This window comes from Eptesicus fuscus, chromosome 7, assembly GCF_027574615.1.
Source record: "Eptesicus fuscus isolate TK198812 chromosome 7, DD_ASM_mEF_20220401, whole genome shotgun sequence".
Lineage (NCBI taxonomy): Eukaryota > Metazoa > Chordata > Mammalia > Chiroptera > Vespertilionidae > Eptesicus > Eptesicus fuscus.
This window is the reverse complement of record NC_072479.1, coordinates 18,978,365-19,005,948: the sequence shown is the minus strand read 5'-3', so window position 1 is coordinate 19,005,948 and position 27,584 is coordinate 18,978,365. Positions and strand designations below refer to the sequence as shown.

Below are 27,584 nucleotides of genomic sequence, written 5' to 3'. Positions count from 1 at the left end.
CTAATCAAATGCCTCTTGGTCTGATTTATCCCACTACGGTTGGAGGTGGGGGCATTGCAGAGGATGCATTAGTGCTACTTATCTCTAACCACCTAAGACGAATTATTACCCAGAGATGATCATTTTAGGAAAAATATCTCAAAATTTATTTCTTTTGTAAAAGGAAAGGTGTTTATAATGAAAAAGAATCCAAGCTGCATCCCACAAAATGAAGTGATTCCACGTGCTTTGCATACAAAATTTAGTAAATCCCCCCCAATCCTTTTAATTCTTATTGTCTGCATCTATCTGGATTTGTTAATACATGATACTAAAGGAGTACAAGAGCACTTCTGAGATGTTGATTTATTAGTATTATTGGAGTAGGACGGTGTGTTAATAAGTCTTTGGTTAAGTATACTGTATACTCTGTTGTTTTAAGTGGAATCCATTGGTAAAATTTTCCCCTCCCATATTTCCTACCTAAATTACATATTTATAAGAGTTTTTCTTTCCTAAATTATATATTTAAAGAAGAAAATTACCAAGAGAAAGTTAACCCAAACTAAACATCAGAGCTTTGGAGTGTACCTTCACCTCTCCCCCTGTCCTTTGATGACACAGTTTCTGGTGGCCTCACCACTGTTGCCATAGAGATAGTGATATCACCAGTTGTGATTCTGATGTCACTCACCAGTCCTAACAAGGAGGAGGTACATGGAAGGCTGGGGGAGGAAACAAGATCTTGAGCTGAGCAAGAACATCCCAGCATCTTCGTTGACTTTAAAAGTATATTCTGGGGTCTTCTGTGGTCACTATTCCAGTACTACAGAGGTAGGCAATCCCACTGGACTGATGAAACAGCCCATTTTCTGATCCTCTGTAGTTAAAAGGGAGAATTTAGTGATATGTGATGAGTCACTTTGCCCAGTCAACTTGAATTTTACATGGATCTTCTGGAAATATGTGAGCCTCTAACTTGGCAGCATTGCAGCTAAACCTACTATCTTTGCTGTTGATGTTTTCATTTTGTTACAGATTGGCCAGACGTCTTCGCTATCCTTTTGGGGACAAGACTGGTCCTTACTCTCTGCTTCTTAATTTGACAATGAGACTGGAAGCTTGACTCCCTGTTGACTTTTCCTCCTCTTGGTGTCGCTGTCCAAAAGTTCTTCTTTTTCCCAGTGTTCTAACAGACTTGTATAGCTCTGCGTCCCAATTCTCATCCACTTTCATCCTCTCGCTATTATTTCTGAAGTCTTGGCTATACAACAGAGAACTGGGAAAAGGCAGGAAAGGAAGGGGGAGAGAGAAACATCTAACCATGTTGAGGATGTGTCTCTACTAAGAGGGCACTACAGGAAGAAGTATTACTAAGGGGAAGTGAAAGTAGAGGAGATCCACAGGCAAGCTTAACAGTGAATAGTACCATTGAGACACACACACACACACACACACACACACACACACTTCCAACCCTTATTTAAACAAAATCAATTGAAACTGATTTCATCAACAACCAGCTTTATTAGGTGTCTAACAACATGCCAAACACAGGGGATGGAAGAGAAAAAGATAATGAGTATAATAGAATACATTCTTTCTAAAACTAGTAATAAAACCTGATTAAATAAACTTCAAAACTTGATCAGATATGTATCCACCCTGCAAAAGCTTCAGTTACGCCACCTGTAATTTGAGATTTTCTATGAATTTAGGAACCTCGAGTAAACAGGCACTTCTTGCTTATGACGAATATAGGAGAAAATGTCTTGTGATGAAGTTAAGGTCTGGGGCACAGCAACTATAACCATACTCCTGTGTTGCTTATGCCCTCCTTGACTGCATTCAGTGATTTGCACTCCTCAATTCTTGAATTAATAATCACACTGGTGGTTTTAAGGAACATTTAGGTCAGTCCTATGATTGGCTGGAGGATCCCTCTATTAGCCATAGAAAAATGTCACAGCTTCCAGGATGTTAACCTGCATAGCTGTAATATTTAGAGGAATATACCACTGGTTTTAATATTCCCTTTCTAGGTCTCCATTTCTCAATGAGGGGGTTAGAATAAAAGGCATCTAAGGTTAATTTATCTTTACACTGTGTATAGTTAGCTTGTTTTTCCCCTCAATTTTAATAGATAACACAAAGCATCCTTTTTTATTTTCCACCCTAACTCAAGGGCATTATTCACCAACTTTGAAGTTAAGAAATGTATTAATCCATTCATGGCTTCATTAAACTCTTCAGATACCCCTCTCCCCTATTTTTCATTTCCTTATGGGAAATGTATACAGATTTAGAAGTCTGAATATCATTATCATAAAAAGTGTTTAAATACCTCTTTATGTATACTATTATCCAGGACAACTTGGGGAGTTTAAAGTTTAAAACAAGCTTCATGGATACAGATAAACATGTAGAAGACGTAGAAAAATAGAATAAAAACATTAGGACATAAGTAAGTGGAAGGGTTTGCTGGATATATAGGTTTAGTAAGTGTACTTTGCTTGTGAAAGGAGTACAAGAGCACTTCTGAGATGTTGATTTATTAGTATTATTGGAGTAGGACGGTGTGTTAATAAGTCTTTGGTTAAGTATACTGTATACATCTTAGATAAGTCTCTAGGGTAAAATTATCCGCGTAAGGAGTCAAGCTTCAAGAAAGCCTGAATGACCCTAGCTGGTTTGGCTCAGTGGATAGAGCATTGGCCTGCGGACTGAAGGGGCCCGGGTTCGATTCTGGTCAAGGGCATGTACCTTGGTTGCGGGCACATCCCCAATTGGGGATGTGCAGGAGGCAGCTGATAGATGTTTCTCTCTCATCAATGTTTCTAGCTCTCTATCCCTCTCCATTTCTATAAAAAAATCAATAAAATATATATATATATTTTTTAAAAAGCCTGAATGTATGGCTTACCACCATAGCAAACTTGAGCAAACTATTTTTGTTCTGTTCTCAGATTCTCCAATTTAAAGAAAAATTTAGTTACCTGGAATTAGAAATAGGCAGTATTTGTATATGCAGTCTCTCAGCACTGACTTTAAGATACTAGCTACTATGAGGGATACCGAGATGGATAAGGAAATACATCTGGCCCAGCCAGTGTGGCTCAGTGGTTGAGCATAGACTATGAACCACGAGGTCACGGTTCAATTCCCAGTCAGGGCATATGCCTGGGTTGCAGGCTCAATCCCCAATGGGGGGTGTGCAGGAGGCAGCCGATCAATGATTCTCTCTCATCATTGATCTCTCTCTCTCCCTTCCTCTCTGAAATCAATAAGAATATAAAAAAGAAATAGTATTTAAAAAATAAAATGTATCTGCCTTCTTGAAGCCATCTAATAAATGAAATAGAATATACACAAGCCATTAAAATGCTACATAGAATATAAAGGGTTGAAACAAAATGGAACAATCACATTCAATTAGATATTTAGAAAATATTTCATGGATGGGTAAAATTTGACCTGGGTTATGAAGCAAGATGGGATTTAGAGGGACTTTTTAGGAGGCTGGATGGATATTCCAAGATGAGAGCACAATGCTCTACTGTATTCTAGTTAAATGTCTTGGTAGAGGTACTATATGGAAGATAATTGATCTAGAAGCTGGTTTTGACATTAATTATTAATTCCTTTTTATAGTATGAGGGTGTGTATTTCTCTCAAATCCTCAAAGGAATACTTACAAAGTGTTTTGAGATATATGAATTCAGAGCACTTATTCTCCATTCTAGCTACTTATCTTCTGACTTCCTTTAGAGCAAGTTTGAAATTAGGCTAAAAACTTTTTGTTTCCTCATTGTTAAATAAGCCTATATTGAACATAGAAAATAGTCATTTCATAAATTATTGGCCAAGAGATGAAACCCTTTTTGTCACCAGGAAACCATCAGACTGCTCCAAGAATAAGATCTGGATTTTAAATTTGAATGTCATCTTGTATTCATTGCTTGTGTACTACATGTGAAAAATAATAAGTCAAAATTATTATTTTGTAATAAAAGCAATATGGTTCATGTGTAAAATTAATCATTTTTGTGTTTTTTATTGTAGATTCCTTATATTAAATGGCAGGAGGGGTGGGTAAACTTAGGGATAGTGAAGACAACAACACATTAATCAAGAACTTTCTTCATATCTCAGAACCCATCCTCAGTAAGAGTAAGTGGTCACATCTTTTCCTTACTTTTTGTATTTAAATTATATTATTTTTAGTTGTGATATATAGCTTAAGTAAATCTGTAATCCTGTCGATTTTGTTGTTTTCTATGAGAAGTAACTCATTAAGATGAAATAATAAACTGGAAGCTAAGAGACTTGCATTTCAATAGTCCAGAACAGCCTATTTCCAAGTCTTCTCATTCGTTGGCCAAGTAGTAGTATCATCCATTTCTTTCTTCATGGTAATGATTCAAACATAAGAATATTTATATCTAATATGAGCTGCTAAGAGACAATAAAGGTTTTATTTCATAGACATTAACAGCTTCCTTATTGGGATTATAAATAATATTAAAATAAGATAACAAAGAAGGTTAGACAATCTTAGAGAACATTTCTAAAGAAAAGAATAAATAATTATCTTTCTGGAGCTAGCCTGTCTGTCTCAGAGAGGATCTCTCCAAATAAGCCCAAGCCCAGGAATTCCCAATTCTAGATGCTTGTTAAAATCACCCATGGAGCTTTTAAGAAATTCAATGCCTAAGTTTCACCACCCTAAACCCATTGAAATAAGATTCTCGGGCGGGAACGGGGGAGGGAGGGGTGATGGTACCTCAGATTCAGTTTTTTTTTTTTTAAACAGTTTTCTGGGTGATTATAATAAGGGTGGAGAACTCATTGCTTGTCCAAGGAATCTTATTACAGGGCCAGGAAGAGTAAAAGAAACAGTTTTCCTAGCTCAACGACCCGAGTCAGTGACTGGGGTGTTAAAACGGGTACAAATCCTGTGGGAGCAAAGAACAAATGCAATTGCACCATGAAAAATTGGATAAGCTTTTGGACTTTATTATAATAGAGTTTTTAAAGCAGTATATTTCTTAGAATCAAAATATTGATATACTATATATGTATGTTTTATATAAATGTCTGGGGACATTTTGGTGAGAAAACTGGCTGTCTTTTTCTATGTTGCTTATTGACAAATATAGATCTAAGCAAAGTTTCTAATAAAAGAAGGGAAATTTCATGGTAGAAGCCTGGCAGTGGAAGTTTGGCATGGAAAAGGGGGAGAAAGAGAAGCTTCTAATGCTTGTAGATTATCAGTGGGCAAAGATCATTATAATTAGCCATGTTCCCGAGGACTAGCAAATAAGATGTCGTGAAAAATGGATGAGAGTAAGGCCAAAGGAGTATTTGAAATAGGGGCTATGAAGCTCATTTGTGAGGTAAGGTGATAAAAACAGCAAGGATTAGCAATTTTTTCAAGAAAAATGGCGACAACTAAGAGAGAAATAGTAATAGCTAGAGGGGGAGGCTTGGGGTGGAAGAAGACAACTAAAATGAGTATCGGCTTTCTGGCTTAGAAAAGCAGGTCGATGGTGGTGTCATTACAGAGATTAGGGATTAGAGAAAAGTGTTGGGAGGGTTATGAAAGATCAACATCTGCAAGGTATTACTCCTCCATAGACAAAGGCCCATTGGGTGGTGCATATGACATCTGTCTTCTGGCATTTAGCAGTTTGGCTGAACCAGGGAGTTAGAATTCCTCCAGGATCCTTAGCTAATTGGAGGAGGAAGAGCCACTAGACTTACTGCTAATAAAAGTAAGCTGGTGGTCTGGAAATTAATTAAAAATGAACTGTGAGCCTAGCCAGTGTGGCTCAGTGGTTGAGCATCAATGTATGAATTAGGAGGTCACAGTTCGATTCCTGGTTGGGGCACATGCCTGGGTTTCAGGCTCAATCCCCAATATAGGGTGTGCAGGAGACAGCCGATCAATGATTCTCTGTCATCATTGATGTTTCGATCTCTCTCTCCCTCTCCCTTCTTCTCTAAAATTAATAAAAATATATGTATTTTTAAATGAACTGTGTATTACTTTTTTTATAGTTGGTGGGGCAAGAACAGGCAGGGAGGAGTAAATTAATTCTATTTTATCATGTTGAATTTTGAGTGTTTACTGAAAATCCAAGATGTAGAAGAGCTGTCAAGCAAGGACACAAAAAGCAGGACATGACTGCTAGGTTCTTTGATGAATAAATTTGTATTACGCAACTCTAGTAGAGACCAGGCACTGGCGTTAGCACAAGAGATACACGTGTTTAAGAAATCTTCCTGCATTTGAGAGCTGAAGTTATCCAGAGGTAGGTGAGTTTGAAGTAGGTCTTGGCTCAGGTCACTATTGAAAGCATTGCTCCTGTTTTCCACACCTCAGCTATTTACCTCATTTCTCCCTACTTTCATATAACTTACCTTTCTGATACTCTTTTTTTTTTTTCTACTTCCAGATGTCAGAGAGGGTTGACTGGTTACAAAGCCAAAATGGGGTGTGCAAAGTTGATGTCTATTCACCTGGGGATAGCCAACCCCAGGACTGGAAAATGGTAAGTGGTCAACCTCTTACAAACACATACTGGGTTCAGGGTATGTGGAGTGCCATTAAGAGTAGCCCTATTGTCTCCACCACCACCACCCACCAATTATTTTTGAAGACTGATTTCTTGAGAAAAAAATGAACTTCTTTAGAACAAAAAATTCCCATCTATAATTTTTGGAAAACGTTCCTATAATACGATATTTAGTAGGATAAATATTACAGCTGTAAAATTTTGTTCATAGAAAGTATTTTCTGAAATGTAGGCTCCCTCAAAATTGTCAGAACTATAAACTCTCATCTAAGTAATATTGTCATTCTGCCTTCATCATTCAACCAACATTTATTAAATATTTAATATCAGGCACTGTAAGTCAGGGTTGAGTCAGAAGAGGGAAACCACACCAGTAATTTCATATTAAAATACTGTTTATTAGAGGTAGTTAATCAAGTTAACTACTAAAGCTGTAAAGAGGAGACTCTAGAGTTCTAGCAGTAGCAAATGCAAAAAAGCAGCTACCTCTAGGCTGAGAGAGTTAATGTGGAAGAAATCGAAGAATTCACAAAAACTCCTCTTTCTTAATCAAGGCTGCTTAAGATCGCTTTGGAGAAAGTGTGGTTGTCATGGGATCACACAGCCTGCCTAAGAGATAAAACAATTTACATATCTATAAAAGACATTAAGACAACCTATATAATAAAGAGGTAACATGCAAATTAACCCTCACACCCTCACAAGATGGCTGCCTACGACCAGGCTGGCAGGGGGGTTAGTGAGGGACGACCAAATGACTGAACAGCAGGCTGCATGGGGAGACCAGGCCAGCAGGGGTCAGGCGGGGCATGACCAGGCTGGCAGAGGGGTGCAGTTAGGGGTGACCAGGTAAGTAGGCAGGTGAGCGATTAGGAGCCAGTGGTCCAGGATTGTAAGAGGGATGTCTGACTGCCGGTTTAGGCCCGATCCCAGGGGTCTCAGATTGGAGAGGGTGCAGGCTGGGCTGAGGGGGAACCCGCCCCCCCACCCCGTGCACGAATTTCGTGCGCTGGGCCTCTAGTATAGATAATAAATACCAGTTACTATAGAGTAAGTGTCAACCAAATCTGTTTCTACCAGATCTTTTATTTATCTCTGTCCTTTCATTTAAAAAAGCAATAGACAAATGAGTTTCAATATTAAACAAATTAACAGAAATTTTTTCATTTTTCATTGAGTAACATTCTGGGAAATGCAAAAAAAGAAAACAATTTCAGTTTTCATAGACATAATTAATTTGGGGAAATAAAAATAAATGTAAAAATATAAATATAATTTAAAAGCTCTAAATAGCCCTAACCGGTTTGGCTCAGTGGATAGAGCGCGGCCTGTGGACTGAAAGGTCCCAGGTTCGATTCCGGTCAAGGGCATGTACCTTGGTTGCGGGCACATCCCCAGTAGGGAGTGTGCAAGAGGCAGCTGAATCGATGTTTCTCTCTCATCGATGTTTCTAACTCTCTGTCCCTCTCCTTTCCTCTCTCTAAAAAATCAATAAAATATATTTTAAAAAAAAAAGCAAAAAAAAAAGCTCTAAATAACTGGCAGATACTAATTATAAGAAATTTATGGTAATTTGCCAAATGTACTTTCTGGACAGTAATTGCTATAGCTATTTAAAGAACAGATAATGTCAAAGTAGGAGGAACTGGAGAGCATTATCCTAAGTGAAATAAGCCAGTCAGAGAAATATAAATATCACATGTTCTCACTCATTTATGGAATATAATGAACAACATAAACTGATGAACACAAACAGATCCAGAGACAGAGAAGCATCAATCAGACTGTCAAACCTCAGATGGAAGGTAGGAGAGGGTGGGGATAAGGGGGAGAGATCAACCAAAGGACTTGTATGAATGCATATAAGCCTAACCAATGGACACAGACACCAGGGGGGGGGGGTGAGTGCATTAGTGGGGAGTGGGAGGTGAGGGGACAATGGGGCAATAAGGACACATATGCAATACCTTAATCAATAAAGAAAAAAAATATGCTTAACTGAGCTAGAGGTGAAGAAGAATAGAATGGAATGTTTATAGTATGTTGACTTAAAACTAAACTCCTGCCCTGGCCTAGTGGCTCAGTTGATTGGAGCATTGTTCTGTACACTAAAAAGTTGTAGGTTTGATTCCCAGTCAGGGCATATACCTAGACTGTGGGTTCGATCCTGGTCAAGGCACATATGGGAGGCAATTGAATGTTGTTTCTCTCTGTCTCTCTTTCTCTCCCCTTTCCTTTCTTCCTAAAATCAATAAAAACATGCCCTCAGGTGAGGATTGAAAAACATAAAACTAAGCTCTTAAAGCAAAAGATGGCTGAGGAGAGAAAATTAAACTCCTTAACCCTTTTCATATTCTTTGTGAAGACATGAAAATTTCCCCTAGCTTTGATTAAGAAAGACTCAGAAATAATTTGATATCCACCTCCCCTAAGTGTTCAGTTTATTATTGCATAAAAATAGAAAGAATTAAAGGTTGCAAGAAGTCTAAGGGGTTTGAAAGAGATGGGTATTTAGTTGTACACTGCATTGATAGAAAAAGAAATGTGATTGGCCTTTCAGTCAGTCACTATGACTTCATCAAGGACTTTTGCAAAATTCTTCTGGGTTAAGTGGAATAATGAACATAGGGTACACACATTTTAGGTTTAAAATACATCTACACTAATAAAAGAGAAACATGCAAATTGACTATCCCTCCGCTATGCCCATCAGCCAATGAGGGGTGAATATGCAAATTAACCCAACAAAGATGGCTGCAGCCACGGAGCTGGAGCGAGCAGGAGGCTTGGGTTGCCCCCAGCAACGGAGGAAGCCAAGCTTTCCGCCCACCCTGGCTGCCGCTGAAGGAGTGGCTGAGGGCCGGGTCACCAGGGGCAACCCAAGCTTCCAGCCCACCCTGGCCTCTGCTCAAGAAGTGGCTGGGGGCCTGGGTCACCAGGGGCGTGGCCAGCCTGAAAACTGCCCTTAGCCCCTCAACCATGCTGGCCACCCCCCCATGGAGTAAGACTCCCCACTGGGGGACCTGGCCAGCCTGAAAACAGCCCTCAGCCCCTCAGCCAGGCTGGCCATGTCCCCCCAGCGGGGACCCTCACCTCATGGGGGCATGGCCAGCCTGAAAACCACCACAGGCCCCTCGCCCAGGCCACCCCATGCCCCAAGGGAACCCCCACCCTGATCCAGGACACCATTCAGGCCAAACCAGCTGACCCCACCCATGCACCAGGCCTCTATCTATACTAATAAAAGGGTAATATGCTAATTAGACTGGGAGACCTTTCAGGAGACCTTCTGGACATTCTTCTGGACAAAGCCATGGTGGCAGGGCTGAGGTAGAGGTGGTTAGAGGCCAAGAGGGAAGGGCAGTTGTGGGTGATCAGGCCAGGATGGGACGGCAGTTGTGGGTAATCATGCCAGTAGCTATTGGGGGTGATCAGGCCGGCAGGGGGGGCAGTTGGGGGTGAGCAGGCCAGCAGGGGGGGGCAGTTGGGGGCAAGCAGGCCAGTGGGGAGGGAAGGTGAGGGTGAGCAGGCCAGCAGGGGGGGGGGCAGTTGGGGGTGAGCACACTGGCACGGGGGGCAGTTGGGGGTGATCAGGCTGGCAGGGGGGCATTTGGGGCCGAGCAGGCCAGCAGCAGGGGGCAGTTGGGAGCAAGCAGGATGGCAGGCAGAGCGGTTAGGGGCAATCAGGCAGGCAGGCAGGTGAGTGGTTAGGAGCCAGCAGTCCCAGATTGCAAGAGGGATGTCCAACTGCCTGTTTAGGCCCGATCCCTGTAAACGGCAGTAGGACATCCTTCGAGGGGTCCCAGATTGGAGAGGGTGCAGGCCAAGCTGAGGGACACCCCCCCCCATGCACGAATTTTGTGCACCAGGCCACTAGTAGACAATAAAAACCTATAAATACAGCAAGTCTTGGCCAGTGTAGCTGAGTTGGTTGGAGAGTCCTCCCATACACCAAAAGGTTGCAGGTTCAATTCCCAGTCAGGGCATATATCTAGGTTGCTGGTTCAATCTCCGGTGGGGGCGTGGCCAATTGATGTTTCTCTCTCTCCCTATCCCTGTCTTCCTCTCTCTCAAAAACAAACAAATAAACAAAACCTAAAAACACAGCATGCTAACACAACTCTATACTCCATCATGAAGCTCTATGCTATGCTGTAGATTTGTTGCTATTTTTTTAATGTTCTGTGAAAGAATTGAAAAGGATAAAAGAATAAATCCCACATCTGCATTTACCAGACTTACCTTTACATGTTAGCTCAATTATGGAAACACACCTATTTGCAGATAGTGTGCCTCTCTGTAAATAAGTAGTCACTATTAACCTTTTGCACTCGGATGTCGAGTGTGACTCGACACGGTTAGCATTAAATCCCGAGTAGAAGAAAAAAGCAAGCGAGTGCAAAGGGTTAGGGGATAATTTTCAAAAAAAAAGGGTGAAATCAAGGTTCTCAATCAGATATGAAAATGAATGCATGTTAAAGATTTTATTTAACTCTTTAATGAGGAAATTGATGAAGTGTTACAACCAGTTCAAGAAGAATAAAAATATACATATTTATAGGTCAGGAATATTGAAATAAATGCACAAAGCTGGCTTCTTCCACAATGAGAAAGGGAAATCAGATGATCCTCCGCTGGGCAGAATTTGCATGTCTATAGACAAACAGAATTATCCTGCATTGCTATCATTATCTACAGTTTACAGAGATGTAAAATAGCTTCCATAGAATCAGAAACAGATTATGTGGAAAGATGTAAATAATGCTTAGTCTATAGACTATGGACTAGAGATAATATATAGTTTTCTATTGAAGTACATGTTTTTTTCCCTACAGTTGCCTTCATTATAATAAAAATTCTCAAAGTAAGATAAATTTTGATCACAAAATCAGGATACTCTCATCAGAATTGGCCTGATTATTTACATAGGTGCAGCAACCAGATAGTTTGCTTTGCTGGAAATTTTCATAAAGAATCTTAGATTAGACTTTTAAAGGCCTTTATTATTTGCTATTCTGTGACTAGAAATTCAAGACTAAGAAACTCTACCGGGTTTTACCTGCAGTTCCTAGAAAAACAAGCATGTATACCATTGGATTTCTCTGACATTATGTTCCTAAATATAATCTCAACCATTTCTATTAATTATAACTTTTTTTCCAAAGTATTTTCTGTTCTTTCTATTCAAAAAGAAAACTATGGAGGGAGAAGTATTTAATTGTGAACTATTACACACTAGCTAATGTACAGACTGGCAGAGCTCATGACACAGAAGACAATTTCTACAGCTTCTGTGGCAAAAAATGAACACATTCATTAACAGATCCAAAGTCATATACTTTCCATAGCAATAAAAAATAAGAAGCAAAATCATATAAACTATGCTTAGTTATCAATGTTTCCTTTTCTATTTTACTTAGGTATAATCTAAGTAACCCATGAATATCCATTAATTAACTCGACTTAATACCAGTCCAGTGTTTTAAGTTACATAAAAATGTTGGAAATGCCCTGGCCGGTTTGGCTCAGTGGATAGAGCATGGGCCTATGAACTGAAGGGTCCCAGGTTCAATTCCAGTCAAGAGCACATGCCCGGGTAGCAGGGTCAATTCCTAGTAGGGGGTGTACAGGAGGCAGCCAATCAATGGTTCTCTTTCATCATTGATGAGTCTACCTCTCTCTCCCTCTCCCTTCCTCTCTGAAATCAATAAAAATGTAAAAAAAAAAAAAAGTTGGAAATTTATGATCAAGTTGACATACTATAAACATAAATTGAAATAAAGTTTGTCAGAATAATTATTCAACTGGATTAAATACAATTTATATTTTTTAGCATCTTAAACATTAAGTAGAAGTAATACTAGCTTATTGGGTCTGTGTAACATAAATTTATGAAGATCATATCAAAATGAAATAAAAATGAACACTTGTATTATTCTTAACAGTGATAAATCAGAAAAGACAAAACTATTTTTATCCTACTAAAATTATTAACTAATCTTGCTTGCCTAACTTAGACTTATCTAACTTATCTAACTTAATAAAGATTTACCTAACTTATGTAAACAGGTTCCTAAAACATTTCTGAGTCAGGGTCTATAATAATACTTTATCCGATCAGAATAGAGGTCTTTTAATTTAATAGACTTTATAATATAACTTATTAATACAATGTGGAGATAGGAAAACATTGCTATTTACACTTAGTGCTTTTCTGAATGACAGACACAGTGATACAAACCTAATAGACAGCTTATAGCATCAGCCAGCCATTAGATTCACATGTCCAGTTTTCAACAAAATGTCACAAGACATACAAAGAAACAGGAAAGTATGGCCCATTCAAAGGGGAAAAAAATCAACAGGCTCTGTCTCTGAAAAAGCCCTGATATTAGATCTACTCGATAACACTATAACCAACTGTCTTAAAGATATTCAAAGAACTAAAGAAAAGATTTGAAGAAAGTCAAGAAAACAGTGTCTGAACAAACAAGAAGTATCAATAAAGAGACAAAACCTACAGATAACCTAAAATAAATTCTGGAGGTGAAAAGCATAATAATGGAAATGCAAAATTCACTAGTAGGATTTAAAGGCAGATTTGAGCAGGCATAAGAAAGAATCAGCAAACTTTAAGATAGGAAAGTGGAACTTATTAAGTCGAAGGAACAGAAAGGAAAAAGATTGAAGAAAAGTGAACAGAGCCAAAGGGGCCTGTGGGATACCATCAAGCAAACAAGCATATACACTGTGGGAGTCCCAGTAGGAGAAAAGAAAAAGAAAGGGGCAGAGAGAATATTTGAAGAAATAAAAGCTGGAAACTTCCCAAATCTGATGAAACATGAAATTAAACATCCGTGAAATTCAATGAACGTCAAGATGAACTCAAAGAAACCTGCATTGAAACACATTATAATCAAACTTTCAAAAGACAATGACAAATGGATCATGGATAGAAGTGATGTTCGTCACTTCTAGGCCTGGACCACAAAAGCCTCCTATCCAGACCTTTACTATCTCTGTCGTTCCTCATACACAGGCTTGAAGAAAAGAATCTGAGGCCAAAGAGAGGGTGAAACCATGAAAAGCAGAGCCTGTCTCCCTGAGTCACTGCAAAGGCAGCTGCTCTTTGAACGCCCTCTCTAAGCAAAGTGATCAAGACCCTATTTTGTCACACCACTGAGTTGATTTAAAACTAGCATTACCCTAAATAATAGATTTTGCCTGTCATTTTGTTGCCAGCCTATTATATCTATCAAAATGCTTAAAAGTTCATCTCAGATATCACTTCTTTTTTTAGTTACCCACCCAAAATTATCTGTCCCTCTTCTCATATTAAATATATCTATTTTAATTATTTAATAGCACTAATCACATAGTATTTAATAATATTTATGGTCATGTTTTGTCTCTACAATAGTTTGTATATTTCTTTCACCTTTATATGTTTTGCAGTGTCTAGTAGTGTTGTACACAGACATGATATACACGTTGCATTATACAGGTAGTTGTGTTACACGTCATTTGTCTCCCCTAAATCACCTCTGCAGTAGCAGGCCATCAGGTTGGTGGGCCTGGTGGATAGCATCTACTTTGGAACCTGATTTTCCATTTCTTGAATGCTATCTTTGACTGTATCACCTTTTCTCTGTCACTTTCTCAGATATGCATAAGGGCAGCTTCCCCTAACCCCTCACCCCTAAATCTTCATTTTAAAGCTAAATTCTGTCCATTAGGAAGTTCCCATTTGTTATTGACCTTTGGTTCTGAAAAATAATTTTTAAAAGATTTGTTACAGCAGCTCAGTAGTTTCCCCACACTTCCCACCTGGTCTGATAGGAATGAATCATAAAACACATCCCTAGCCATACTGTCTTTCAGAATTTCTCTTTCCACCCAGAGTACTACTTTCCCAAACATGCAAGAAGTCAGGTTTCATTCCCTAGTGCTTATATAGCTAGTTAACTATGTCTCACTGCATTGCCCTAAAGATCAAGCTTATTGGCTTTTCTCTTCTCTTAACTCTTTAGAAGTCTAATTTTTATTTGAAATGTTTAAGTGGTATTAGCTAGCTTATAGACACCACATTAAGTGTACAAGTTATTTTGTGCATATTATCTTATTTAATCTCATTTAATTCTAATCACAATCATGAAAAAATTTTTTAAATAACAATTACCATATAAACAGCAATTCCACTTCTGATTATATATCTGAAGGAAACAAAACCATTATCTGGAAGAGATATCTGCATCCCTATGTTTTTTGCAGCATTATTTACAGTAGACAAAACATGGAAGCAGCCTAAGTGTCCATCAGTGGATGCATGGTAAAGAAAATGTGATAAAATGGGATATTATTCAGCCATTACAAAGAAGGAAATTTTGCCATTTGCAACAGTATGGATGAACTTTGAGGGCATTATGCTAAGTGAAATAACTCAGAGAGGGAAAGAAAAATACCATATGATCTTATATGTAGAATCTAAAGAAAAAAAGAAAGAACTCACAGATACAAAACCAATTCATGGTTGCCAGGGGTGAGGATGGGGGGACAAAATGGGTAAAGGTGCTTAAAAGATACAAATTTCCAATTATAAAATAAGTAAGTCCTGGGATAGAATGTACAGCATGGTGATGATAATTAATAATAATGCATTATATATTTGAAACTCACTAATAGAGTAGATCTTAAAATTTCTCATCATAAGAAAAAAATTTGAACTATGTGTGGTGATAGATGTTAACTAGATTTATTAGTGATCATTTTGAAATATATATAAATATTGAATCATTATGTTGTACACCTGAAATGATTATAATTTATATGTCAACTATAATTCAATTAAAAATAATAAACTTGAAGCCATATGTCAAAAGTAAAAAAAGAAACACAAAACTCACCTGTCCAGAAATCAAAGGGCTCCTCTCCTTCCAAATGGCAAAAAATTATTAATCAATTTTAATTTAAGACAGGCAATAAATGCTAGCAAAACAGATTATCTGTTGTGTCTTACCTAACAGAGAATAGAGCTCTATAAACCATAATTCATTAAAGAATCACCAAGTGGCGAGACAATAAAACCAATTTCTTAATCATTACTGCTACTATTTAACCAAAGTGAAAATCAAAAGCAAAATTAGTGGAGAAGAAAGTTAAAACTAGAAAAGCAGAATACCTGCATAGTTCCATTACCACTTGGCATTTATCTCTGAGGGCCAAGAAGCACCTGGTACACTACTCTCATGATGACATTTATGTCTATTAGGTGAGCGTGTCAGACATCTTGGCAAAGATTTCCAAAACTGTTAAAACATCATATTCAGAGAAAGGTGAAATAATGACTCTCAGAAATATATAAAAAATAAACTCATGTTAAATATTTTATTTAACTTATTAACCAAGAACTAGTGTGGTTCCAAGGACAATATAAGGGAAAAAAAGACATATTTATAGATTAGGAATATTGAAGTAAATGTGCAAATAGAAGCACCTTTTCTACAATGTATCCTTCCCTGGCCAAAATTATCCTATCTAATAATAGACAAATATGCAAATTGACCATACCTCCAACACACCCACAAGCCAGCCCACAAGCCACGCCCACCATCCAATCAGAGTGAGTATGCAAATTAACCCAAACCAAGATGGCTACAGCCACAGAGAGCAAGGTTTCCTAGGTAACAGAGGAAGCCAAGCTTTCCGCCTGCCCTTGCCAGGCCTAAGCCTCCACTCAAGCTACAAAGTTTCAATTATAGAAGGTAAACAAATTCAAACAAATGGCGGCAGAATGGAGCTTGAGAGAGCAGGCCAGGGTTGCCGGCGGCAACAGGGGAAGCAAAGCTTTCCGCACACCCTGGCCAGGCCCAGGCCTCCGCTTAAGGCTACAAAGTTTCAATTATAACCCCAACACAAATGGCTGCCGGCCTCAGCCTCGGAGAGAGCCCCAGGCTTGGCTCCGCTCCAGGCTACGAAGTTTCAATTGTAGAAGGAAAATAAATTCCAGATACCAGGGCCTCCGCTTGGGTTGCCAGGGGGCATGGCCGGCCTGCAAACCACCACAGGCCCCTCGCTCAGGCCGCCCCACACTCCAAGGGAACCCCCACCTGATCCGGGATGCCCTTCAGGGCAAACCAGCTGGCCCCCATCCCTGTACCAGGCCTCTATCCTATCTAATAAAAGAGTAATATGCAGATTGATTATCACTGCAACACACAATATCACTGCCCCCATGTGGTCAAAGATCCTGCCCCCATGTGGACACAAGATGGCCACCACAAGATGGCCAGCAGGAGAGGGCAGTTGGGAGGCACCCGGCCTGCAAGGGAGGGCAGTTGAGAGGGACCAAGCCTGCAACGGAGGGCAGTTGGAGGTGATCAACCCTGCAGGAGAGGGCAGTTAGGTGTGACCAGGCTGGCAGAGGACGGAAGTTGGGGGCAAATAGGCTGGCAGCAGAGTGGTTAGGGGTGATCAGGCTGGCAGGCAGAAGTGGTTAGGGGCAATCAGGAAGGCAGGCAGGCAAGCAGTTGGGAGCCAGCAGTCCTGGATTGTGAGAGGGATGTCCGACTGCCCGTTTAGGGATCCGACTGCCCACCGGGATCGGGCCTAAACGGGCAGTTGGACATCCCTCGAGGGGTCCCATATTGGAGAGGGTACAGGCTGGGCTGAGGGACAACCCCCCTCCGTGCACGAATTTCGTGCACCGGGCCTCTAGTTGTGTGTATAAACAACAATTATATCTCATTGCTATCAGTTGTCTACACTTTACAGAATTGTAAAATAGCTCTAAAAGAATTAGAATCAGAAAATGTGGAATGATCTGCTATAAATTATGCAGTTTTCCACTGAAGCACAAAATTTCCCTACAGTGCCCATTGTTAATATTAGGATAATCAATTAGGAAGACTTTGAACCAAGCACTGTGGCCAACAGGCAGCTTAAACCAGCCCTGCAGAGGACTGGTACAACTGCTTTCCTCTTCTTTCCAAGTTATCAAAATACAGCTGTGGGTAGAAAGCACCAATTTTAGAGTAGGATCTGGATTTGAATACTAACCCTCATCATGTAGTAGCTGTGAGATGCTAGTGAATTTATTTGACTTTTCTATGCCTCAGTTTTCCTACCTGTGAAACAGGACAAGTAATATCTACCTTACAGGCTGTGTATGAGGATTAAATTAAATAATGTATGTAAAGCACTTAGCACAGTGCCTGGCAAACATAGTATTTAACAAATAGTAGCTAGAAACTATATGACACTTGATAATTGAAGTACCAAATTAATCTTTAAAGATGGGCAATACTTGTTATTCCAGAAGCTATAACTCCAATAATTACAATGATCCTTTACATTGGATAGTGAATAGGGCTATTTTACATACATTCTTATTTTAACTTGTGTTCAAAGTGAAGATTATAAATTACAAAATATAAACATATAAGTATGTGAATGTGCTTATCACAGCTAGTGTCCACCAAAGAATCTGTATTCCCTTAAAATTAATAAATTGTCCACAGGTATTAACTCCTCAATTATAAATCAGATTTTTAACTTAAAGTGATATTAAACAGTCCTTTTGAAGCCATTTAGCATATCCAGATGATGCTTGTGTAGCATGGCAAAGTGATTATGCACAATCATCCTTGAATTTTATAATTTTTTGAAAACTATATTTTGTAATAAGAGACCTAAATAAAAACAGATTAACCATAGGAAATAGCAATTAATATTAATACAAGAAAAATCTGATTTAGTTAAAATGCTAATTCAGCTGTGAATGTGATAACTGTCAGATCTTAAGGATACATGTTGTTAGATGCAATATAGTGTAATGGCTGAGAGCGTGGGCTCAGACTGCCAGGGTGGGAATTCTTCTTCCATCAATGATTATCTGTATAACCTCAGGTAAGTAGCTAAATCTCTCAGTTCTTCAATTTCCTCCTCTGTAAACTATCCTATATAATAAAAGCGTAATATGCTAATTAGACTGGGCATTCTTCAGGACTACTTCTGGACGAAACTGGGGCTGCGAGGGAAGCTGGAGTCCCAGGTGCCAGAGGGAAGCCGGTGCCGGCAGCCAGGGGAAGGAAGGCCTACTCTTGCATGAATTTCATGCACTGGGCCTCTAGTGAATAACAAGAGAGCTAACATTTAAGTTTACTATGAGAGTAATATTAAATGAGATAATAGTCAAAATAGTTGAAACAGTGCCTGATAAATAGTAAGCACTTAATAAATGTTGGTTACTTTTATTGTGATGACAGAGGAGTTCAGGCTTGAGCGAGGTGACCATTTTTGTAACTGATCTTTGAGTTGTCCTGAATATCCCCTATGTTTACTTTGTTGTAGTCGGATGAATACTTGTCTGTTTTTAAGGAAGTCTCAAATGATCCTGTCAGAGTGCTCAGCTGGCTCCGCAAAGATCTGGAAAAAACTACAGCAGGGTTCCAAAGTGTTAGGTTCAAGCCTGGAGAATCATCACCTGATGGGGAAATGACCAACTCAGGAGACCCACAGAAGGGTTTCACTGTGGACTACTACAATACCACCAACAAGGACAATCCAGGGAGATTTCATTTTGAGATGACTCACAAAGAAAACCCTCTCCCAGGTTCCGGTGTCCAAGATAATGATGGGAGTACAGTGGATGAAGTTTCCTTCTATGCTAACCGCCTCACAAATTTAGTCATAGCCATGGCCCGCAAGGAGATCAATGAAAAGATCGATGGCTCGGAGAACAAATGTGTCCATCAGTCAGTGTACATGGGGGATGAACCCCCCGCTAACAAAAGCCTGACTAAGGTGGCATCAGAGCTGGTGAATGAGACTGTCTCTGAATGTTCCAAGAATACTACCTCAGATAAGGTTCCTGGCTCTGGTGACAGAGTCTTAGGATCATTGCAGAGTCCCTCAAATTTGAGATACAACAAGACCACTTTTAAGATCAATGAATGCAAGGGTCCAGATGGCAAGCCTAGTTCTAAGAAGTCTTTCTTCTATAAAGAAGTGTTTGAATCTCATAACGCAGGTGATTCCAAAGAGGGTGCAAGGTCCTTACCTGGGGAGAGAAAAATGTTCAGAGGGCAAGAAAGGCCTGATGATTTTACAACTTCTGTTAGTCAGAAGATCATGACCTATGCTAACAGTGTGGTGTCTGATATGATGGTCTCCATAATGAAGACTCTGAAAATCCAAGTGAAGGACACAACCATTGCCACCATCCTGCTGAAGAAGGTACTACTTGGGCATGCAAAAGAGGTGGTCTCAGATCTCATTGACTCCCTCATGAAGAACCTCCACAACGTCACAGGGACCCTCATGACTGATACAGACTTTGTCTCGGCTGTGAAACGAAGTCTCTTCTTTCATGGAAGCCAGAAGGCCTCAGATATTATGGATGCTATGCTGTGGAAGCTCTACAGTGTGATGTTTGCCAAGAAACCTCCTGAGAATATCAGGAAAACCAAGGACAAGTCTGAGAGTTATTCCCTTGTCTCCATGAAAGGAATGGGTGGTCCTAAAAACCAAAAGGTAAATTTTGCAACAATGAAATCTGAAGGTAAATTGAGGGAAAGAATGTTCTCTCCTCCATGCAAACCAGAGAAGACTTGTGTTGAAACTTTGGGTGAACACATTATCAAAGAGGGCCTGAGTTTATGGCATAAAACTCAGAATAAAGAAGGAAAATCTCCAGATTTTCAGTGTGCAACAACTCCCAACAACCAGTATGACCCTCCCCCAGACTTTCCAATGGAATATCCTCTGGATACTTGCAATTTCATCCCCCCTATGCATAACCTAGAGAACCCTGAGAATTTTATGTGTGATTCAGACTCCTGGGCCAAGGACCTGCTTGTATCTGCATTACTTCTGATTCAATACCACCTGGCCCAGGGAGGAAGCATGGATGCACAGAGCTTCCTTGAAGCTGCTGGTAGAACCAACTTTCCTACCAACAAGGCCCCTGTAGTTTCTGCTGAGACCAACCTTAAGTCTCCACATATGGAAGGTAACCAAGAAGAAACAGAGAAGAAGGATCTAATGAGTGTTTTCTTCAACTTTATCAGGAATTTACTTGGTGAGACCATTTTCAAGAATGACTATGGCCCTGAACCCAAGGTGCCAGAACAACCAATTAAGGAAGACCTATGTGAAAGACCTGTACCCCCTTGTCCCATCAAAGTGAGTGAAGGTGATGAGGCTGGTGGTACTCTTGCTGGGCTGGCCAAGATGGTCACCAGCCACATGAATGGGCAGATGATAGAACATCTAATGGACTCAGTGATGAAATTGTGTCTCATTATTGCCAAGTCCTGCGACTCTCCCTTGGCAGAGCTGGGAGATGATAAATCTGGGGATGCCAGCAGGCCAACTTCAGCCTTCCCAGATAGTTTCTATGAGTGCTTACCAGTCAAGGGCACAGGGACAGCAGAGGCTGTCCTGCAGAATGCCTATCAAGCTATCCATAATGAATTAAGAGGTGTATCAGGACAGCTCCCTGAAGGATGTGCATCAACCAAAGTGGTTGTCAGCAATCAGAACCTAATTGATACAGTTCAGAACAAGCAACTCCAAGCCGTACTTCAATGGGTAGCTGCCTCTGAGCTCAATGTCCCTATTTTGTACTTTGCTGGTGATGACGAAGGAATCCAAGAGAAGGTAAGGAAGAAGAGTCAGAGGAATTTGGAAATATTTATTAATGGTTTGTTGGGGGTTTAAGTTATGTTTTCTTTCTAAATGGGAAGATAGCCACAAGAATAATGAGGACAGTAAGAATTTGAAGATCATGGCTCTTGGCAGAAGTAATGGGTAAAGTAAAATTATATTTTGCCCAATAAGAGTCACTTTAAAGGGGGAAGAAGAAGGTATATGATAAATCTGATTCTTTTTTCTGCATATATTGGTGGGATTGCATAGATGAGGAACTCCAAGAGACTTGGTAAAAAAGACTCAGATTAAGGTCAGGGCTTCAGGTTGAATTTTGGATAGGAATATTTGTATACTTCTAATGCTGAGTTGAACCCAGTAACACTGGGATACCCATGAGTCCACTTTAAATAAATTTGTATCCATTTTTTAAAGGGTAATGTGTGCATAGTTCAAAATCCAAAGGCACAAAATGATGTACAGTGAAAACTAAGGTGGTTTTTTTTTTCCTCATTCTTATCTCCCATCCTGTTGCTCTCTCTGGAGAAAACCATTGTGATCAATTTCTTGCTTATTCTTTTAGAAATATATGTGCATACACAAGTAAGTACTTATATGTATGCATCTTATTTTAAGTCTCAAATGGTAATAAGATATATATATATATAGGGTGTCCTAAAAATGTATACATACTTTACAGCTGATAGCTCAGTTGATGTTTCTTTCTTTTCAGATTTAACCCATTGAAATTAATAATTATTCAAAGTGTATATACATTTTTGGGGGACACCCTATATATTCTGTTCTGCAACATATAGAGCTGCCACATTCTTTTTTTTTTTTTTTTTTTAAATATATTTTATTTTTTACAGAGAGGAAGAGAGAGGGATAGAGAGTTAGAAACATCGATGAGAGAGAAACATCCATCAGCTGCCTCTTGCACACCCCCCACTGGGGATGTGCCCGCAACCAAGGTACATGCCCTTGACCGGAATCGAACCTGGGACCCTTGAGTCTGCAGGCCTATGCTCTATCCACTGAGCCAAACCGGTCCCGGCTGCCACATTCTTTTTAATGGCTGCATATTACTTCATTGTATGAAGGTGCTGTATTTAACCACTCTCCCATGTATGGACATTTCAGTTGCCAATATTTTGCTACTATATGCAATGTCTTGTGCACAGAATTCAAATGAATATGCTAAATGCTTAGGAAAGAATTAAAGATCACCATAAATGTCTGTTTGTATATATATATTTTCTATTTGTATATTTGAAATATATTTTCAAATTGCCTTCCATAGAGCTTGCACCAAATTTACATATCTACTAAAATAATACAAAAGTGCATATTTTCCATACTTAAATCAACAGTGAATGACAAACTTTTGATCTTTGCCAAGTGTTGCCTTCCTTTGTACTTGGCTTATTAGGAATGAGGGTGAATATCTTTTTAATGTTAGAGCCATTTGAATTCCCTTTTTCGTGGATGAATTGTTTGTTTATACCTTCAGCCCATTTTTCTACTGGGTTGTTGGTCCTTTTCTTGTTGATCTGTAGGAGTTTTATGTATAAGGAAATTAGCCTTTGTGATATTAAATACAGTTTTTAATCATTTGCTTTTTGGTGTTTTGTTTTTGCCATATAGAATTTTTTAAATGTTTACATAGTCAAATCTAAGACACTTTTTTTCCCCCTGGATTTTATGTCATATTTTGGAAGACATTCTTTACTCCAAGATATTACCAATACTTTCCCATGTTTTCTTCCAATGCTCACGATTTTTAAAAAAAATTTAACATTTTGATCCATTTTTATTTTTATATAAAATATGAGGTAGGAATGCAATCTCTTATTTTTTTCCAGATGGATACCTACTTTTGGTTCTTTTTCTGAACTTTCTTTTCTGTTTCATTGAATTGTGTAACTATTTACTATTTTAATACTATTTAAATTAGCACACCATTTTAATTACTGTCGTCCTATAATTTTTATTTATTTATTTATTTATTTATTTTTTAAGATATATTTTATTGATTTTTTCAGAGAGAGGAAGGGAGAGGGATAGAGAGTTAGAAACATCGATAAGAGAGAAACATCGATCAGCTGCCTCCTGCACACCCCCTACTGGGGATGTGCCCGCAACCAAGGTACATGCCCTTGACCGGAATCGAACCTGAGACCACAGGCCAATGCTCTATCCACTGAGCCAAACTGGTTAGGGCTCATCCTATAATTTTTAAAATATCTGATAGGACTAGACTCCTTATTTTTCTATCTCAGAATTTTCTAGGCTATTTTTCTCAATTTATACCCCCAGCCTCAGGTAACCATTAACTGGATTTTTATCATAGATTTACCTTTCCAAATTTTTAAACAATGGAGCTATAAAATATATAGTCTTTTACATCTGTCTATTCACACTTAGCATATTGTTTTTGAGGTTAATCCATATTGTTGTATATATCAGTAGTTCATTCCTTTGCATTGCTGAATAGGGTTTCATTATGTGGATAAACTACATTTTGTTTATTCATTCACCAGTTAAGGCACATTTGTCTTGTTTCCACTTTTTGCTATCATGAATAATGTTAATATGAACATTCACATACAAGTTTTTTGTGTACATACATTTTCTTTTCTCTTGGGCAACAAGGAGTTGAATTGCTGCACTTTATGGTAAGTATGTCTTTAAAAACTGCCAAACTTTTTCAAAATGGTTGTACCATTTTACATTCCCACTAACAATTTAGTTTCTCCACATCCTCATCAACACTATTTATTATAACTATGATGGTGGTATCTATAGTGGATTTAATTTGAGCATCTTTTTATGTGCTAATTAGCTCTTCATATATATTCTTGGTTCAACCATTTATGCACATCTTTTGCCCATATTCTGACTGTGTTGTTTTCTTCTTGTTATAAAGTTACAAGAATTCTTTATATATTCTGGATACAGGTTCTTTATCAAATATATGATTTGCAAATATTTTCTCTCAGTATGTGGCTTTTTTTTAAAAAAAATGGAGTCTTTTGAAGAGCAAAAGTTTTAATGATAAAATCTAATTTATCACTTTTTGCTTTTATTTTTGTGTTTTGATGTTGTATCTAATCTTTGCATAACCCAGTGGTTGGTTCTCCAATGGAGGCGGTTTTGCCCCAAGGGACATTTGGTGATGTCCGGAGCTATATACTGTTGTCAGAACAATGCAGAGGACAACTCCACAACAAAGAGTAATCTGGCCCATAAAGCCAGTATTGCCAGATTGAGAAACATTGACATAACCCAAGGTTATGAAGATTTTCTTTTTTTTAACTTCAAAATATTTGATAATTTCAACTCATATATAGTTATGTGATCCATTCTGAGTTCACTTTGTGTGTGATGTGAATTAGGGGGTCTGATTCATTATTCTGCCTGTGGATATGCAGTTTTCTCAAGACCATTTGTTGAAAATATAAATGGATATCTGGCCTTTTGAATTGTTTTTCCCTTTATAAAAATTAATTTACCATAAATGTTGAGGTTCAAGCTTTTTTTTTTTTAAATAGGTGTTTTCATGGTACATCTTTTCCCATAGTTTTACTTTTAATGTACCTATATCATTTAAACATTTGAAGTGAGTTTTTTGTAGGTAGCATATAGTTGGGTCATACATATATATGTATGTATGTATATATTGATTTCAGAGAGGAAGGAAGAGGGAGAGAGAGATAGAAACATCAGTGAAGAGAAAGAATCATTGATCGGCTGCCTCCTTCATGCCCCACACTGGGGATCGAGCCCACAACCCAGGCATGTGCCCAGAAGGGAATTGAGCCATGACATCCTGGTTCATAGGTGAAAGCTCAACCACTGAGCACACCTGCCAGGCGGGTCATATATATTTTTTATTCTGACAATTGATGTGTTTAGACTTTTACATTTGGTTTAATCATTGATATGTTTGGATTTATGTCTACTATTTTAATATTATTTCTATTTTTCCTTTCTATTTTCCTTTTTATTGCCTTCTTTTGAATTATTTAAACATTTTTTAGTATTCCATTTTAATTTATTTTATTTTTTACTATATCTCTTTGTGTAGTTTTTTTAGTGTTGTTTTTTTTCTAGGAATTAGAATATATATAACTTTTAAGTCTATGTAGGATAGTTATCACTTCAACTGGAATGTAGACATCTTACCATTTAGGCCCCTTTATACTTTCCTTATATTTAGTTATTTCACATATTTACTCTATGTAGATTTAAAAACTTTCATACAATGTTATATTTACTTTCAACCATAAAAGTATTTTATAAAACTGAAATTTTTACTATTTTTGTTGTTCTTCATTTATTCTCACTGTTCCCAGTTTCCTTCTAATATCACTATCCTTTTGTCTTAAGAAATAGAACATATTATCTGACAGTGAATTCTCTGTTTTCTGTAATCTGAAATTTTTAAAAAAAATTCTTTATTGTTGAAAGTATTACATATGTCTCCCTTTTCCCCCATTAACCTCTCCTTGCCCACTCCCTGAAATTTTCCTTATTTGACCTTTATTCCTGAAGTATATTTTTACTGGATGTAGAATTCTGGTTTGACAGTTCTTTTCATTTAGTGCTTTACTATGCCACATCCTTCTGGTGTCTGTGGTTTCTGATAAATCTGTTGTCACTCAAATTGTTGTTCCCCTATAATGTATCATTTGTCTATGGCTGCTTTTGATTTTTTTTATTGTTTTGTTTTAAGCAATCTGATTATGACAAGTCTTAAAGTGAATTTCTTTAAGTTTGTCTTATTTTAGGTTTACTGAGCTTCTTAAATTTGTTACGTCCTGTGGCACAAATTGGGGAAGCTTTCATCCATTATTCAAGTATTTATCTATACCACACTTTTACTTCTCTTCTAGGATTTTCATGACATAAATGTAAAAAATTTTGTATTGTCCTACAGGCCCCGAAGGTCTGTTTATTTTCTTAATCTTTTTTGAAAGAAGTTTAATCAATCCTGTTTTTCAGTGTGGCTAATTTGCATTGTTCTATCTTCAAGTTTACTGATTTTCCTCTCTTTATTCTGACCATCCAATAAGTTTTCATGTTGAGTTTTTTGTTTTACTTCTAAAATTTCCATTTGGTTCTTCTTTATGCCAAGACTTTTTGTGTTTCCATTTGTGTCAACAGTATTTGTAAGTAGTTTCTCACATGGAAATTTTCCCTTCTGAAAGAGCTCCTGATATTGGCCTGTTTACTTGCCCTTTGACTTTTCATCATAGAGTCAGGTGCATAATGTACAAAATAAAAATTAGGTTACTTTAGTTTTTTTGCTGCTATGATTCCAGCTGAATGGCAATCTACTATGTTCATATTAGAATAGTTGCTTTGGATATTTTTTCTCATTTTATACTTGGAAAGAAAACTAAACATTGGTTGAGACACCTGGGTCTGAATTTTGCCCTTGCTAATTTCTAGCACTGTATTACTGACAAGTCTTCACCTCTCTGGGAAACATTTTCATGAAGGTTGAATGGATCTTTGAACTGCATTTCTTCTCTAACACTTGAGGGGTCTCTCGTGTGTGAGGCATGGGACAGCATCCACATTGTCCTTTAACATATTTTTTTCCTGCCCTTGTTAGTTTTGGGACAATGATGGGGACTGCTTGATGATATTACGTGAACTTAAAAACACTGGAATTCTTAGAAAGCAAGAATACCATTGACCAAACAGCCATTGGAAGCAGGTAGATTTTAGTCTAGAGGGAAATTATATTTTCCATATCATGGACAGGTGGATGTTAATATCCCTTTTTAAATTAAAGGTGATATAACCAACTTTCTTCTGACAATAGTCCAGCAAACTTTACAATTAAGGAAGTCTCAACATCTACTTTGAATCCCTTCTGCTGATGTTTCTCCAAGTCTACCTGACCTCTTTGTTCTAGCCTTGGCAGAACCTTTCTGGCCTGTTCTGGGATGTTCTGCCCTCCACTACTGTTTTCTTTCCTTTCCACAGCTACTTCAGCTCTCAGCTGCTGCTGTGGACAAAGGACGCAGCGTAGGGGAGGTTCTGCAGTCAGTTCTGCGCTACGAGAAGGAGCGACAGCTGGATGAGGCAGTGGGAAACGTTACACGGCTGCAGCTGCTGGACTGGCTGATGGTGAACTTGTGATGGGAGCCCAACCACTGCTTTCCCCTTTTCCAGCAGTGGGCCCAGCCTTGCCCCCTCCCTTCATTTTCACTTCCACAGCTCCCCTCTCTATATCCTCACAGAGCCCTAACATTATCTTCATCCCACTCACATCAAAGACATGTCATCTTATGCTAGTCACTGGATTTTGCAGATTTTCCTGTCCATGCGAGCAAGGACATAAAATAAAACAAAATTACAATTAAA

General features: G+C 38.5%; 1 protein-coding gene across 2 annotated transcripts; it reads left to right on the top strand.

Moving 5' to 3' along the window:
- The first annotated feature begins 704 nt into the window (after window positions 1–704).
- Window positions 705–27,584, top strand: AKAP3 (A-kinase anchoring protein 3). 2 transcript variants are annotated; one of them, XM_008143750.3, is made up of 5 exons: window positions 705–813; window positions 4,042–4,149; window positions 6,438–6,533; window positions 18,933–21,215; window positions 27,204–27,584. In XM_008143750.3, exons 3-5 carry the CDS (start codon window positions 6,438–6,440, stop codon window positions 27,357–27,359), a joined length of 2,535 nt encoding a protein of 844 aa, XP_008141972.1. In that variant the 5' UTR covers window positions 705–813; window positions 4,042–4,149; the 3' UTR covers window positions 27,360–27,584. The 2 variants fall into 2 exon arrangements, with proteins under 2 accessions (XP_008141972.1, XP_028004346.1); XM_028148545.2 differs by having other exon boundaries at window positions 18,906–21,215.

Bases quoted from the DNA above. Each gene is read 5' to 3' on its own strand.
- AKAP3 (XM_028148545.2), top strand. From the start codon at position 6,438: ATGTCAGAGAGGGTTGACTGGTTACAAAGCCAAAATGGGGTGTGCAAA. The intron at 6,534-18,905 runs GTAAGTGGTCAA...ACTTTGTTGTAG, and splicing joins AACCCCAGGACTGGAAAATG to TCGGATGAATACTTGTCTGT. The intron at 21,216-27,203 runs GTAAGGAAGAAG...TCCTTTCCACAG, and splicing joins ACGAAGGAATCCAAGAGAAG to CTACTTCAGCTCTCAGCTGC.